The following is a 17,107-nucleotide window of genomic DNA, read 5'->3' as shown; positions in this document are numbered from 1 at the left end:
TTAGTAACTGCTGAAATGATCTTTGGTGGGGAGGGATCAAATTCCTGTCTGTGTGTGTGTTGCAGGTGAGTAAAGCTGCCTGTATCCTAACCACCCAGCCCCTTATGAGGATCCTCCGGTCCAGAGAGGCTGCTGCCAGTGTCAACGTCAAGACCTGGCCCACTATCATAGACACAGGTACTGTGGCAAATCCAAGATGACTCCCAAGACACGCTATTTTCACATGATAGGGGGCTACTTAGGACCAGAACCACATAAGGTAGTGTACACTATACAGGGACCAGAGCCACATAGGGTAGTGTACACTATACAGGGACCAGAGCCACATAGGGTAGTGTACACTATACAGGGACCAGAGCCACATAGGGTAGTGTACACTATACAGGGACCAGAGCCACATAGGGTAGTGTACACTATACAGGGACCAGAGCCACATAGGGTAGTGTACACTATACAGGGACCAGAACCACATAGGGTAGTGTACACTATACAGGGACCAGAACCACATAGGGTAGTGTATACTATACAGGGACCAGAACCACATAGGGTAGTGTATACTATACAGGGACCAGAACCACATAGGGTAGTGTACACTATACAGGGACCAGAACCACATAGGGTAGTGTATACTATACAGGGACCAGAACCACATAGGGTAGTGTATACTATACAGGGACCAGAGCCACATAGGGTAGTGTACACTATACAGGGACCAGAACCACATAGGGTAGTGTATACTATACAGGGACCAGAACCACATAGGGTAGTGTATACTATACAGGGACCAGAACCACATAGGGTAGTGTATACTATACAGGGACCAGAACCACATAGGGTAGTGTATACTATACAGGGACCATAACCACATAGGGTAGTGTATACTATACAGGGACCAGAACCACATAGGGTAGTGTATACTATACAGGGACCAGAACCACATAGGGTAGTGTACACTATACAGGGACCAGAACCACATAGGGTAGTGTACACTATACAGGGACCAGAACCACATAGGGTAGTGTACACTATACAGGGACCAGAACCATATAGGGTAGTGTACACTATACAGGGACCAGAACCACATAGGGTAGTATACACTATACAGGGACCAGAACCACATAGGGTGTTTACCTTCTCTGTGTGTCCTTCTAGATGACCTCCCCAGGAGGCGGCCCCCCCAGCTCTACAAGCCCCCCACAGCAGAGATGCTGGCCTACCTGGACTTCAGTGTGTCCACCACAGGAATGCTGACCGGGGTCAAGGTAAGGGCACTATTGTAGCATGTCCATCTCAGGAGAAATGATCCCACAGCCATTCTTTTGCATATTAAAAGGCATTTTTTTTCTCTCTCGTCTTGTTTCTCTATCTCTCCCTCTCTGGTTTCTCTCGTCTTGTTTCTCTATCTCTCCCTCTCTGGTTTCTCTCGTCTTGTTTCTCGATCTCTCTCTCTCTGGTTTCTCTCGTCTTGTTTCTCGATCTCTCTCTCTCTGGTTTCTCTCGTCTTGTTTCTCTATCTCTCCCTCTCTGGTTTCTCTCGTCTTGTTTCTCGATCTCTCTCTCTCTGGTTTCTCTCGTCTTGTTTCTCTCTCTCTCTCTCTCTGGTTTCTCTCGTCTTGTTTCTCTCTCTCTGGTTTCTCTCGTCTTGTTTCTCGATCTCTCTCTCTCTCTGGTTTCTCTCGTCTTGTTTCTCGATCTCTCTCTCTCTGGTTTCTCTCGTCTTGTTTCTCGATCTCTCTCTCTCTGGTTTCTCTCTCGTCTTGTTTCTCGATCTCTCGCTCTCTGGTTTCTCTCTCTCGTCTTGTTTCTCGATCTCTCTCTCTCTGGTTTCTCTCTCTCGTCTCTCTGTCTCTTTGTGGTGTGTGTGTGTGTGTGTGTCAGATGTCCCACTCGGCGGTCAGTACTCTGTGTCGCTCCATCAAGCTACAGTGTGAGCTCTACTCCTCACGCCAAATAGCCATCTGTCTGGACCCCTACTGCGGTCTGGGCTTTGTACAGTGGTGCCTCTCCAGGTAAGAGACACACGGCTGGGCTGCCATGATTTCACCTACATTTTGTATAATCCTTGTGCCGCTCCTATGTCGCTCTATGATCTAGTGTTGTTGACACTGCGGCTGATCTCTATTGAGCAGAAAAGTGACAGCAGCTTTTTACGTTGTGTAATGACTAGAGAACGTTCCAATATTGTGTGTAGTGTGTACTCGGGTCACCAGTCCATTCTGATCCCTCCTATGGAGTTGGAGCTGTCCTTACCTCTGTGGCTGAGCACCCTGAGCCAGTACAAGATCAGAGACACCTTCTGTTCCTACTCTGTCATGGAGCTCTGCACCAAGGGCCTGGGCACACAGACTGACTCTCTCAAGGTGAGGAACACGCACAGACAGCTCGCTCACTAGGTGTTGGTTCCAGAATCTAACATCTGTCAACTGTATCCTGTATACACACCAGAAGAGGCTGGTGGTAAGTGTAATGTCTAGGAGTCTCCACCCTGTGTGTATTATTAACCTGTGTGTCTGCAGGCGCGGGGTGTGAACCTGTCGTGTGTGAGGAGCTGTGTGGTGATAGCAGAGGAGCGTCCCCGGCTGGCACTGACCCAGTCCTTCTCCAAGCTGTTTAAAGACCTGGGCCTCTCCCCCCGTGCTGTCAGCACAGCGTTTGGATCCAGGGTCAACCTAGCCATCTGCTTGCAGGTGGGCCCCAGCGCACGCACATACAAATGCAGGGAGCCGCAAAAAAAGATGCATGCATGCAAACGCACACACAGCTGGATCTTAACAATGATGGTGACTCATTTGGACTTTTTAGATCACGAAGTTCCCTTTCTGTTTCTCTGCCAGGGTACAGCTGGACCCGACCCCTCCACCGTCTATGTAGACATGAAGTCCCTCCGCCATGACAGGTGAGGATAGCTAGTGGACATCACTAAGGTTTTACCCAGGGTTTTCCTGGTCAGGTCACATGGTCATGTATAATACATTGCAGAGAATGGAGTCTGTCTGTCTGTTTTCCAGGGTGAGGTTAGTGGAGCGAGGAGCCCCACAGAGTCTTCCCCTCATGGAGTCAGGCACTGTAAGTACATGGCACTGAGATGACTAAACCTTTACCGTAGGCTTCCCAGTCTAAACTGTTTGCGCATATATTATGATTACATTTTGTGATGTTTTTGTGGGGTTTTTTTTCTTGGCTGTTCGTGCACACACATTTATTTTCTTGAGGCAAGTTGAAGTTCGGTATCTGAAGTAAAACATCTCAGTTAGATGTACAATTGTGTGTCTAGGACCTTCTCTGCAAAAACGTCAAAATGACAGATTACATGATTTATCTTAGATGAATTCTGACTATTTTGAGGATGTGTTTCTGGCTATGTTGTTGCCATGGTGACTGAAAAGGGATAAACAACAGTGATGTTGCTGCTTTTTTCTCGTGTTTGAAACGAAGGTCTTTAGGGAGTATGAGAGCACAGACGGTCGCTTCACCTAGCAGAGTTCTGCAGGGAGCAAACCAAACCTGTGTGTGTGGACGCCTTTAGACTGTGTTTTGACCTCTTGCTTCTCCAATGAAACTTACTCTTGTGTCCATGGGGTTGTCTACTAAACCTGATCTCCCTGTCTGCAGATTCTTCCAGGGGTGAAGGTGATCATCGTGAACCCAGAGACCAGGGGTCCGTTGGGGGACTCGCATCTAGGAGAGGTGAGTATGCAGACACCACAGAGGAACAGGTGGTGGGGGTGTATGGTCAAGTTGAAAGGGGTTTGCTGTGAGAGTATTGTAGCGAAGACTTCAGAGTTTCTTCTCCTTCTACTACAATAATTTAACCCCATCACCTTGTTCTACTACGACCTAGTCAATATATTTCTTTCTCTTTCACTATCACTTATTTTTCTATCTTACCTCGCTGGTTTTAATGACCATCTCTTCTGTTATTCAGATCTGGGCTCAGAGCCCCTGGTTACTATATATACTGAGTATACTAAACATTAGGAACACCTTCCTCACACACACACATTTACCCTCAGAACAGCCTCAATTTGTCGGGGCATGGACTCTACAAGGTGTTGTAAGCGTTCTACAGGGATGCTGGCTCATGTTGACTCCAATGCTTCCCACAGTTGTGTCAAGTTGGCTGGATGTCCTTTGTGTGGTGGACCATTCTTGATTCACACAGGAAACTGTTGAGTGTGAAATATCCAGCAGCGTTGCAGTTCTTGACACAAACCAGTGTTAGTGATGTTAGTGAACTTGGGTTAATTGACCGTCACTGACATAAGAGGAAAAACTGCTGATGCACAACCACATTTTGAAATTGCACCTGGTGTATTCTACTATTCTAATTCTCAACAGTAAATTGAGACCAGACTAAGTTTTAATTTTATTATTTTTTATAAATAAATATATATATACAGTTGAAGTCGGAAGTTTACATACACTTAGGTTGGAGTCATTAAAACTCATTTTTCAACCACTCCACAAATTTCTTGTTAACAAACTATAGTTTTGGCAAGTCGGTTAAGACATCTACTTTGTGCTTGACACAAGTAATTTTTCCAACAATTGTTTAGACACATTGAGTTAAGTGAAATAATCTATCACAATTCCAGTGGGTCAGAAGTTTACATACACTAAGTTGACTGTGCCTTTAAACAGCTTGGAAAATTCCAGAAAATGATGTCATAGGCTAATTTACATAATTTGAGTCAATTGGAGGTGTACCTGTGGATGTATTTCAAGGCCTACCTTCAAACTCAGTGCCTCTTTGCTTGACATCATGGGAAAATCAAAAGAAATCAGCCAATACCTGAAAAAAATTGTATACCTCCACAAGTCAGGTTCATCCTCGGGAGCAATTTCCAAACGGCTGAAGGTGCCACGTTCATCTGTACAAACAATAGTACGCAAGTATAAACACCATGGGACCACGCAGCCATCATACCGCTCAGGAAGGAGACGCATTCTGTCTCCTAGAGATGAACGTACTTTGGTGCAAAAAGTGCAAATCAATCCCATAACAACAGCAAAGAACCTTGTGAAGATGGAAACAGGTACAAAAGTATCTATATCCACAGTAAAACGAGTCCTATATCGATATAACCCGAAAGGCCGCTCGGCAAGGAAGAAGCCACTGCTCCAAAACCGCCATAAAAAGACAGACTACTTTGCAACTGCACATGGGGACAAAGATTGAACTTTTGGAGAAATGTCCTCTGGTATGATGAAACAAAAATAGAACTGTTTGGCCATAATGACCATCGTTATGTTTGGAGGAAAAAGGGGAGGCTTGCAAGCTGAAGAAAACCATCCCAACTGTGAAGCACAGGCGTGGAGACATCATGTTGTGGGGGTGCTTTGCTGCAGGAGGGACTGGTGTACTTCACAAAATAGATGGCATCATGAGGCAGGAAAATAATATGTATATATTGAAGCAACATCTCAAGACATCAGTCAGGAACTTAAAGCTTGGTCACAAATGGGTCTTCCAAATGGACCACGACCCCAAGCATACTTCCAAAGTTGTGGCAAAATGGCTTAAGGGAAACAAAGTCAAGGTATTGGAGTGGCCATCACAAAGCCCTGACCTAAATCCTATAGAAAATGTGTGGGCAGAACTGAAAAGCGTGTGCGAGCAAGGAGGCCTACAAACCTGACTCAGTTACACCAGCTCTGTCAGGAGTAATGGGCCAAAATTCACCCAACTTATTGTGGGAAGCTTGTAGAAGGCTACCCAAAATGTTTGACCCAAGTGAAACAATTTAAAGGCAATGCTACCAAATACTAATTGAGTGTATGTAAACTTCTGACCCACTGGGAATGTGATGAAAGAAATAAAAGCTGAAATAAATAATTCTCTCTACTATTATTCTGACATTTCACATTCTTAAAATAAAGTGGTGATCCTAACTGACCTAAAACAGAGAATGTTTACTAGGATTAAATGTCAGGAATTGTGAAAAACATAATTGTTTAAATGTATTTGGCTGAAGTAACGACTTCAACTGTGTGTGTGTGTGTGTGTATATATATATATATCTTTATCTGTGTGTTTTTAGTGTGGAATTGATCAGATGGCCTTCAAAAGGAGGGCCACCTGTTTCCCATCCCTGATGTAGAGGATGATGAAGCCCTCTCACTCTCTGTTTAGATCTGGGTTCAGAGTCCCCACAGTTCCAGTGGCTACTACACCATCTATGGAGAGGAGAGCTTGCAGGCGGACCACTTCAACACGAGGCTGAGCTTCGGGGAGCCCCACACCCTGTGGGCCAGGACGGGATACCTGGGCTTTGTCAAGAGGACAGAGCTACTGGGGTCCACCGGAGGTTAGAGACCCTTCTAATGTAACCATCCTAGCATTTAGCATGTTATGGACTCTCCCAAGTCATATCTTTCTTGGGGTGTGGCCATTCTCACCCCCCACTTGTTGCTACACCAAACCAATCTGAAGACTTGTTCTTAGTCATACAAAGCATGTCCATTCTGTTTTAAGATCATCTCACCAAATGTAATTTATGCAGGTTGAAAGGGGGTAGTTTGGTCTATGCTAAACTACAGGACTGTTTTGCTATCACAGACTGGAATATGTTCCGTGATTCTTTCCGATGGCATTGAGGAGTACACCACATCAGTCACTGGCTTCATCAATAAGTGCATCGATGACGTCGTCCCCAATGACTGTACGTACATTCCCCAACCAAAAGCCATGGATTATAGGCAAAAGTTGCACTGAGATAAAGTGTAGAGCTGCTGCTTTCAAGGAGCGGGACTCTAACCCGGAAGCTTATAAGAAATCCCGCAATGCCCTCTGACGAACCATCAAACAGGCAAAACATCAATACAGGACTAAGATCGAATCATACTACGCTCGTCGGATGTGGCAGGGCTTGCAAACTATTACAGACTACAAAGGCAAGCATAGCCACGAGCTGCCCAGTGACGCAAACCTACCAGATAAGCTAAATAACTTCTATGCTCCCTTCCAGGCAAGTAACACTGGAACATGCATGACAGCATCAGCTGTTCCGGACGGCTTTAAACAGGTCAACATTCACAAGGCCACAGCGCCAGACGGATTACCAGGACGTGTACTATGAGTATACGCTGACCAACTGGCAAGTGTCTTCACTGACATTTTCAACCTCTCCCTGTCTGAGTCTGTAATACCAACATGTTTCAAGCAGACCACCATAGTCCCTGTGCCCAAGAACACGTAAGATAACCTGCCTAAATTACTACCGACCCGTAACACTCACGTCTGTAGCCATGAAAGGCTGGTCATGGCTCACATCAACACCATCATCCCAGAAACCCTAGACCCACTCCAATTTGCAGACCACCCCAACAGATCCACAGATGATGCAATCTCTATTGCACTCCACACTGCCTTTTCACACCGGGACTAAAGGAACATCGATGTGAGAATTGCTATTCATTGACTACAGCTCATCGTTCAACACCATATAGTGCCCTCAAAGCTCATCACTAAGCTAAGAACCCTGGGACTAAACACCTCCCTCTGCAACTGGATCCTGGACTTCCTGACGGGCTGCTCCCAGATGGTAAGGGTAGGTAACAACACATCCGCCACGCTGATCCTCAACACGGGGGCCCCCCCGGGTGCGTGCTCAGTCCCCTCCTGTGCTCCCTGTTCACTAATGACTGCACTGCCTGGCACGACTCCAACACCATCATTAAGTTTGCCAATGACAACAGTGGTATGCCTGATCACCGACAACAACGAGACAGCCTATAGGGAAGAGGTCAGAGACCTGGCCGTGTGGTGCCAGGACAACAACCTCTCCCTCAACGTGATCAAGACAAAGGAGATGATTGTGGACTACAGGAAAGAGAGGACCGAGCACGGCCCCATTCTCATCGACAGGGCTGTAGTGGAGCAGCTTGAGAGCTTTAAGTTCCTTGGTGTCCACATCACCAACAAACTAACATGGTCCAAGCACACCAAGACAGTCGTGAAGAGGGAACAACAAAACCGATTCATGTCCTCAGATCCTCAAAAGGTTTAACAGCTGCACCATCGAGAGCATCCTGACGGGTTGTATCACTGCCAGGTATGGCAACTGCTCGGCCTCCGACCGCAGTTGCCAGAGCATTGGACTAGTAACCGGAAGGTTGCGAGTTCAAACCCCCGAGCTGACAAGGTACAAATCTGTCGTTCTGCCCCTGAACAGGCAGTTAACCCACTGTTCCCAGGCCGTCATTGAAAATAAGAATGTGTTCTTAACTGACTTGCCTGGTTAAATAAAGGTTAAAAAAAAAAAAAAAAAAAAAAGGTGTAGAGGGTAGTGCGTACGGCCAGTCACCAGGGCCAAGCTTCCTGCCATCCAGGACCTCTATATCAGGCTGTGTCAGAGGAAGGCACTAAACATTGTCAAAGACTCCAGCCGCCCTAGTCGTAGACTGTTCTCTCTGCTACCGCACGGCAAGCAGTACCAGAGCGCCAAGTCTAGGTCCAAGAGGCATCTACCCCCAAGCCATAAGACTGCTGAAATTCTAATCAAATGGCTACTCAGACTATTTGCATTGCCCCCCTTCTACTTAACTATTATTATCTATGCATAGTCATTTTAATTTTCTTAAAACTGCGTTGTTGGCTAAGGGCTTGTAAGTATGCATTTCACTGTAAGGTACCTGTTGTATTTGGCGCATGTGACACATACATTTTGATTTGATTGTGCCTTTTTTAAAGGCCCAGTGCAGTCAAAAATGTTATTTTTCTGTTTTTGGTAAATGTATTTTATTTTATTGTCACATACACCAGGTAGGTGCAGTGGATGAGGTTGAAATAATACTGTGATAATTATTATGATACCCTTTTAGTGTAAGAGCTGTTTGAAAATATTGCCTGAAATTTCAGCCTGGTTTGGTGGGATGGAGCTTTGGCCTGCCTGGTGACATCACTAGGCGGTAAATTGGTTAATAGACCAATAAGAAAGAGTTCCAAACCTGTCTGCCAATAACAGTTTTCAGTTTTCCCCCTCCCACTCAGACCCATCCCAGACAGTCCTAGCAAAATTGCTCTTTACTATGAAGCTATTTTTGTTTAACCATTTTAATTGAAAGCAATCACATGAAGGTACTTAATTGTTACCCAGAAATTATTTGATATTGAGATAAAAGCAGCACCATGGGTGTTGAGTTTCTAAGTTGTCTGTGTTGATGACAAATCTATTTTCACTCCTGATCCATCTGTCTGCCTTCCCTTCAGATCGTCATGACGCTCTGTTTGTGGTGGGCCAGCTGGATGAGACGTTGGAGCTCAGGGGGCTTCGCTACCACCCCATCGACATAGAGACCTCTGTGTCCCGGGCACACCGCAGCATCGCTGAGAGGTGAGATACTGTTGTCTGCTCAGACACACACAGTACATGCATGCTTCACTAGGTGTATTGTAACCTGATGTGACTGTTTTGTGGTCTGTACCAGAACTGTGTTTGACATTGACATATACTGTATCTAGTATAAACCCACATGTTTAGTTTCCTTGGTGTTGAGAAAGAACGGGAAGGGTACACAGCACCGTGCTCTATCTCACTGAACCAGTTGAATGTTGAACTTGATGAGTGACTGACTGTTGGTGCCGGTCATTCTCTATATCTGCTGTGTACCCCTGAATGTTAACTTGATGGGTGGCTGTCTCTCTCTCCACAGTGCTGTGTTCACGTGGACCAACCTCCTGGTAGTAGTAGCAGAGCTGGCCGGGTCGGAGCAGGAGGCCCTGGACTTGGTGCCTCTGGTGACCAACGTGGTTCTGGAGGAGCACCACCTGATTGTGGGTGTGGTGGTTGTTGTTGACCCGGGGGTCATCCCCATCAACTCACGGGGAGAGAAGCAGAGGATGCACCTCCGGGACTCGTTCCTGGCCGACCAGCTGGACCCCATCTACGTGGCCTATAACATGTGAGGAGGGCCCAGGCCCCATTCACACTGGGGTGGAGGCTGGCTATGGGGGTCCACTGGAGTGGAGGCTGGCTATGGGGGTCCACTGGAGTGGAGGCTGGCTATGGGGGTCCACTGGGGTGGAGGCTGGCTATGGGGGTCCACTGGGGTGGAGGCTGGCTATGGGGGTCCACTGGAGTGGAGGCTGGCTATGGGTGTCCACTGGGGTGGAGGCTGGCTATCGGTGTCCACTGGGGTAGAGGCTAAAGTATAGAGGCTCTGGGAGGGAGGCGCGGGGGGTGGACTGCTTCTCCCCAGAATGGACCTCACACTCACTCATCTGGCAGTGGGACAGATTGGCAGGACAGGGCAGGAGTAGCATTGGTGGATGGGCTTGGACTTGGTTTAGCCATCCTGTTACAGTAATTCCTGCCCCAGCGTTCTTTTTCTCTCGGCCAGAGTCTCCTCTCTATGAAACAGAGACTGTTTATTAAGGCTGTGGGTGGGAGTGAAGTTAGAGCATGTCTGTCTGCATGGGTTTTTGCTGCTTCTTACTGGTGCTTTTCCAACCACTCCCTGCCTCCCACTGACAGAGTAGGAAGATGATTGGTTTCTCCTCTTTGATTGACACTTGGGTCCACCTATCAAGTAGATGTTTGCCAATACCCTCATCCACTGTCTCTCCCCGACTGCTCCTAACCATGATTTTATCCCCAGCCATTATTATTGTGAATCTTGTTTTATAGAAGAAAATACAGAGGTGTGTTTCTCATCTCGATCCATTCCCTGGTTCAGCCTGTACCCTGCTCTCTCCTGAGTGGTCCACAATCCGTCATGTTGGTCAGGATAGGACTGTGGAGTCAACGTGACGAGCTGGAAGCTTCCCCCATGCACTTTAACCTTTCCTTGTCCTTCCATAATCTCTCCTAGCCTAGTCCCAGATCTGTTTCTGCAGATCAACTCCTCATGAGACAATGACCAAAGGAGTTGGAAAGACCTGGGACCATGCGTATTGTACGTCCCAAATGGCAACCTATTCCCTATATAGTGTACTACCCTATGGGCCTTGGTCAAAAGTAGTCCACTAAATAGGGAATAGGGTGCTATTTGAGACGCAGTCTATATGTCCCCTGGATTGTCGATGGGAGACTCTGACCTCTACTCACTTCCATTTTTCATCAAGAAATGCAGAAGAACTAAACAATATCACAAACAATACAATAGCAGCAGTAAGTACAGCCCACTGAGTCAGACAAACACCTGCACCTCAGTAGCTGTACTTACTGCAGAGCTGGAATTGACCGGTCATCTTACGTGTCTGTCCCATAGACCTCGTTTTCTTTTTTTTACACTTTACTGCTATGTTAAAAGCTTTTAGACGTGCTAGAAGAATTCACTTTTAAAACACACTTGTCATTGGTATGGAATGAAACAGATAAACATACCAGCAGCAAACTCGCACAACAAAACAGACCGTGTTTATTTTTGGGGGACAATATTTGAAGGTCTTGATGTATGAGCAGGAATCGTTCCATGAGAGTTCTCTCATCGATCATGTAAATAAAAGGGACTTCTGTTTTATGGGGTCAGGGTTATATGTATGTCTGTACATACGACTAAACTGCTGTACATATTTATCTTTACACAACTCTATTTATCGTCAATATTTAAATATCTAGCAAGCACAAAATACTGGTAATATGGAACAATAAACTTCTGATTAACTTGCTGGCTGACCTGATATCATGGAGGCTCCTCTGCTGAATCACTATCTTAGCTTGAATAAGTATCAGTCAGTCAGCTGCTGGCCTCTCACAGGCTTTCAGATGGCAAAGCTTTGGGGTCCGTGGCTAGTCAATTGCTAGGCTTGTTTGTTGATTCTGGAGTGCCCATTGAGTCACCAAGGTGCATCTATATTTCTGACTAACTTCACATGAGGCTACATCTGGGATGTCGGAAGACTGCTGTGCCTTTAAATGTGGAAGACACATTTCAGTTGTACAACTGACTAGGTATCCCCTTTCCCTTTGTTTTGTGCCATCATGAAACGTGACATCTTCATAAATCAAGGACTTGGTGAATTACCAAACCGTTGGCAGTGGGTATAAGATGAGGACAAATTCTTGCCTTATAAAACCTGTGGAACTTGTAATACTTTTACTGTTATTATTTGTCAAAGGTTTTAATTTCATTATTCTGATTGTATTATGACTAGAAAAGGGATTGTGAAGGGTAAGATGTTGACCGTATAGGGTATATTTTAGAGGTCATCAACTGTATAACTGGTGTTACTGTGTACATTGAAATTATGAACTTATTCTTTGTTCATAAAACTTGACTGATCTTTCATACTTGACAGCAAATTTCTGCATCACAGACTTAAACGTAGGCTAAGTAACACATTTCAAAATTAAAGGAAGCATATCATATGGTTTGGCAGGTGGTAACAATTTGCACTTTTCCATATCATTATTGCTGGCGTGTGTGATCGTATGGTTTAAATGGTGACATCGTTTGCCTTTCCTTGTGGAAAAAAAGTTTAATTTCCCTTTTTAATTAAATGAACATCAAAATATTGAACAATATTTTTGTTCCAAAATGCCAGTTTCTTTTTTGTTGATTGGCTTATTTTATGTCATTCACTGTAATGTAATGTTTAGGGGTTGACTCTAGCAGGACATCCCAAGGATCCAGCCTAGCATCAAACTATTTTTATTCCATCCATCCAAATTATTTAAATGATTGTAATGTTTTTCATGCAAGATTTCAACTACCCTACACAACGCTGTGGCAAAACAAAAGCCTTGTTTGATTTAGGAAGTTGTTAAAACTACTTGAATGACAAACATTGTAACTTAAGTCCATCTTTAGAGTAAAGTTACATTTAATGATTCATTTAAAAAAAAAATGGGACTATTCTGTGGTATTTGGCTTTCTTGCCAAGCTGCTACTGTATCATTCCACCTTTGCATGTTTAAATCATCATCTTATCTTATAGTGGTGTGACCATAGAACTAGAAGGAATTTACCACTCAATCTCCATGGTGTGAGCGGTTCCAAGCCCGTTCTACTCAATCTAATTCTATGGGTGTGACAACATGTTGTCCTGCCATACATTCATTAGACACATTGGTGCTATCCAAAACTGGAAATAAGGGGAACGTTTTTCAAGATTCTATCCATGGAAAAACCTAGCTTGAGTTCCAGCCTGTTTGAACTATTGTGCCAGCTCCAATTGGCAAAAGCACAAACCGGTATAGGACCAGGCTAGGACAAATGATCAGGATTGCCAATATTTCCATATATTTTGTAATAAACACTGTGCCAATTGCAGTAAAACTGAAAACAATAAAGGATGTTAAGCTTTTAGTCTTGTAAGCACAATGTACTGTACTTGTGTAGTGATAAAACAATATATTTCGGATGATTAATGTTATTTGTAAACATCAAGGGCCCAAAATATATATACCTCAAGGCTGCTCACTATGCATAAATGCTGTACAAGATCTTCTCAATATTGTCAGTGATGCAATGAGTTCCAACTCAGAGGCAAACGTGTCCTATTTGACCAACGTTCTGTCATGTTGTCAATGGGGATCATTTGTTTTCTATTTGGTTTAGCAAAATGAAACAATAAAAATCTGCTTTTGTCACCATGTCTCTGCTCTGTGATCTGTAAAGCCACTAGTCTCTTTTCACAGCCGCTGGTTTCCGCTACAGCCTCTCCCACTTGATGTCTGATTGGTGTTACGACCTGACAGTCACTTCATTTTGAACATCAACAGCCCATCCATTTCTGTCATTTGTGGTTGGGCTGCTCAGTCGCTAATTCCTAAAAGTGTTGAAAAGGGATGCTGTGGCGGAGACTAACGAAAAGAGATGATGAAAATATTGTGCGTTACCACATTATTACAGAGGAAAATGGAATCTTTCTCAGCTGAATGTCCTAGTGTTTTCTAGATCTCTTGGCTTAACTTCAGCTTTTCACAACATTTGCAGGCAAGTTACATTTTGGAATGAATATATGTGGGGGGTGAAGTCTACTTAATTTGTCATCTGAGATATCAAATACAAGGCAACCCAATGTTCTACAATCTGCATCAACAAAAAAGTCATTACGTACAGTAGCATCTACCTTGGTGTTGCATGGCAAACTTTTGACTGTCTACTATTCACCCCACCCCTCCAAGCCTGGTGTCTATGGCGCTGCTCCCTGCCCCTGTGGGGGGGTGTCAGCTTCATTTGTGTTGTCTGAGCGCTCAAAATCCTTTCCTCCATACTTTTTATTTATAGTATCATATGTTTAGTTAAAAATATTTAGACTGCTCTCAAATTAAATTAATAAATAAAATGTCACAAATGTAACTGGTGTGGAAACGGTCAAATCACCACCTTAGCTAAGCTGGAAAGCAAAAAGCACATGGCCAAAGAACGACTGTGAATTGGTGCAAGGATAGGGGGGGCGCTGTCCCCAACTTCTCTTTGAATCCAGTAGAAATGCTTGCTCACTTTGAGGTAAATGTTGGGCCGCCGAGGCACACCACAGTCTTGGGTATACACCCGCACCCCATAGATGTAGTAGCGGTTGTTTGCAGGCATGAAGCAGCTCACAGGGCCCCCAAGATTCATCTGAGGAAATACAAGCGATAAGCAAACATTTAAACTTAACATAACTACTTTATGACTTTGGGATTCATGTCTTTCATGTCTTTCGGGAGGTGATTTTCTTAGAATAATATTAATTATCATAACATGGATTTTTACAACATAAATGAACAAAAATATAAATGCAACAATTTCAAAGATTTTACTGAGTTACAGTTCATATAACGAAATCAATCAATTGAAATAAAAGGCCCTAATCTATATATTTCACATGACTGGGAATACTGATATGCATCTGTTGGTCACAGATACTGTACCTTTAAAAATAAGGTAGGGGCGTGGATCAGAAATCCAGTCAGTATCTGGTGTGACCACCATTTGCCTCAGGCAGCGTCACATCCCCTTTGCATAGAGTTGATCAGGCTGTTGATTGTGGCCTGTGGAATGCTGTCCTACTCTTCAATGGTTCTGCAAAGTTGCTGAATATTGGCAGGAACTGGAACACACTGTTGTAGACATCGATCCAGATCATCCCAAACATGCTCAATGGGTGACATGTCCGGTGATTATGCAGGCTATGGAAGAACTGGGATATTTTCAGCTTCCAGGAATTGTGTACAGATCCTTGTTGCATGGGGCTGTGCATTATCATGCTGAAAACATGAGGTTATGGCGGTGGATGAATGGCATGACAATGGGCCTCAGGATCTCGTCACGGTATCTCTGTGCATTCAATTTGCCATCAACAAAATGCAATTTAGTTTGCTATCCATAGCTTATGCCTGCCCATACCATAACACCACTGCCCCCATGGGGCACTTTGTTCACAACGTTGACATGTTTAAATTCTTTAAAACGATGGCGGCGGCTTATGGTAGAGAAATAAAAATGCAATTATCTGGCAACAGCTCTGGTGGACATTCCTGCCATCAGAATGCCAATAGCACAGTCTCTCAACTTGAGACATCTGTAGCATTGCGTTGTGTGACAAAAACTGGACATTTTAGAGTTGTCTTTTATCCCCAGCACAATGTGCACCTGTATAATGATCATGTTGTGTTATCAGCTTCTTGATATACCACACCTGTCAGGCGGATCGATTTATCTTGGCTAAAGAAATGCTCACTAACAGGGATGTAAACAAATGTGTGCACAACATTTGATATCTTTTTGTGCGTATGGGACATTTCTGAGATGTTTCAAGAGCTGAAATAAAAGAACACTTTATATTTTTGCCTAACTAACATTTATCTAAAATGTCAGAGATTAAACAAAATGTAGGACATGATTGTGTCCCAAATGGCACCCCAGGGCTCTGGTCAAACGGGTGCCATTGGGGACACATCTCTTGTCTGAATGTAACAGGTTGTATCGGCTTCAGTTTACCTCACAACCATCAGGACCACCCATGCCACTGGGATGAGACATACAAAACATGTCCCTAGCCACTTTGTAGTTCCACCAGGTAGGCATGTTACACCTGGGATTGCCAATTTTCTTCACTTCTGCTTCTTGTAAAATGCTGGTGTTTGCTGTCGAAGAGCAAATAGGTTAACCGTAATTTGTGTTAAAGGCTTATACATTATATTTTTGTTTTTAATACACTGAGTATACAAAACATTAAGGACACCTGCTCTTCCCATGACCATCATTTGTGACCATTTCAAGCCCCCTACAGTAGGCTATATGGCCAGCTCTACTTTGAAGATGTAAACCATGTTATTTTGTTGTAAGACTTACCATTGGGCCCTGCATAGCCTGTGATGTGGCAGATACCATACTGATGTTCTTCAACATTGGAATTATCTGGGATGCAAATTTCATCCACAAAGGTGTTGAATACAAGGGGGGGTTTCAACTTCAGAAGTGCAATGTTGTATCTCAGTGTGATAGGATTAAAAAGTTTGTGCGGGACTATCCTCTCAATTTGTAATTCCTGTGTGTTCGCGTCATTGTGGTTTGTATCCGTGGTCCCAGCTTTGACTATCAGGTTGCTTGAAAGGCTGCAACAAAAAGGGCAAAGAAAAGTTTTGGAAAAAGACAACTGCTAAAGTAGCTAAACGGTAGACTTAATATATGCTGTGGTATATACCGATGCTGTGGTGCATGAACACATACGGCAGCTGTCAGTATCCAGTCCTGGCTGATGATGGCTCCTCCACAGTGATGCTGAAAAGGATCTGCTGCGGTCGGACGGTGCATGATGGAGACTTGCCACGGCCAAATACTAGGGTCAATTGGAGTGCCACCAACGAACCGACCACCACTATAATCATCATAGTCAAATGGCACCATCGTTGATGGTCTCTCTGGTCTCTTTCCACAATTCACTAAATACGAAGACAAGAACCACAATCCTGAGTTTGTGCTTCAGCCTAATGGCCAGCCACACCATTTGAAGACATGAATACCTGGTACATAAAGCTGATAAAGCAAGGATATCCCTAAACATGTATGGAAATTTAGCTAGTTAGCTTGCTGTTGCTAGCTAATTTGTCCTGGGATATAAACATTGAGTTGTTATTTTACCTGAACTGGACAAGGTCCTCTACTCCGACAAATTAATCCACACACAAAACGGTTAACCGAATAGTTTCTAGTCATCTCTCCTTCCAGGCTT

General features: G+C 44.3%; 2 protein-coding genes across 2 annotated transcripts in view; one reads left to right on the top strand and one right to left on the bottom strand.

Moving 5' to 3' along the window:
* Window positions 1–13,535, top strand: part of LOC109907080 (disco-interacting protein 2 homolog B-A) — an 88,760-nt gene extending 75,225 nt beyond the window's left edge. Inside the window, exons 27-37 of the mRNA XM_031794669.1 lie at window positions 66–177; window positions 1,153–1,262; window positions 1,879–2,009; window positions 2,192–2,360; window positions 2,517–2,687; window positions 2,835–2,896; window positions 3,009–3,066; window positions 3,613–3,687; window positions 6,134–6,308; window positions 9,212–9,335; window positions 9,655–13,535. Coding sequence (XP_031650529.1) covers window positions 66–177; window positions 1,153–1,262; window positions 1,879–2,009; window positions 2,192–2,360; window positions 2,517–2,687; window positions 2,835–2,896; window positions 3,009–3,066; window positions 3,613–3,687; window positions 6,134–6,308; window positions 9,212–9,335; window positions 9,655–9,907 — 1,440 coding nt within the window. The 3' untranslated portion in view covers window positions 9,908–13,535. The remainder of the gene's footprint in view (window positions 1–65; window positions 178–1,152; window positions 1,263–1,878; window positions 2,010–2,191; window positions 2,361–2,516; window positions 2,688–2,834; window positions 2,897–3,008; window positions 3,067–3,612; window positions 3,688–6,133; window positions 6,309–9,211; window positions 9,336–9,654) is intronic.
* A 505-nt stretch (window positions 13,536–14,040) lies between these two features.
* On the bottom strand, window positions 14,041–16,811 carry si:dkey-9p24.5. Its single transcript, XM_020505347.2, has 4 exons — window positions 16,580–16,811; window positions 16,228–16,490; window positions 15,874–16,019; window positions 14,041–14,511 (listed from the first exon to the last, which is right to left on the bottom strand). Exons 1-4 carry the CDS (start codon window positions 16,780–16,782, stop codon window positions 14,263–14,265), a joined length of 861 nt encoding a protein of 286 aa, XP_020360936.1. The 5' UTR covers window positions 16,783–16,811; the 3' UTR covers window positions 14,041–14,262.
* Between the last annotated feature and the right edge of the window lie 296 nt (window positions 16,812–17,107).

The sequence above is a fragment of the Oncorhynchus kisutch genome, linkage group LG17, assembly GCF_002021735.2.
Source record: "Oncorhynchus kisutch isolate 150728-3 linkage group LG17, Okis_V2, whole genome shotgun sequence".
Taxonomy (NCBI): domain Eukaryota; kingdom Metazoa; phylum Chordata; class Actinopteri; order Salmoniformes; family Salmonidae; genus Oncorhynchus; species Oncorhynchus kisutch.
The sequence above is the reverse complement of the archived record's forward strand: the minus strand, read 5'-3'. Positions and strand labels throughout refer to the sequence as shown.

Excerpts from the sequence above, each read along its gene's own strand:
- si:dkey-9p24.5 (XM_020505347.2), bottom strand. The coding sequence starts at position 16,782 with ATGGTGCCATTTGACTATGATGATTATAGTGGTGGTCGGTTCGTTGGT. Across the intron at positions 16,020-16,227 it reads AGGCTATGCAGGGCCCAATG|CAAACACCAGCATTTTACAA; the intron begins GTAAGTCTTACA and ends GCTCTTCGACAG. Across the intron at positions 14,512-15,873 it reads GTGGTCCTGATGGTTGTGAG|ATGAATCTTGGGGGCCCTGT; the intron begins GTAAACTGAAGC and ends GTATTTCCTCAG.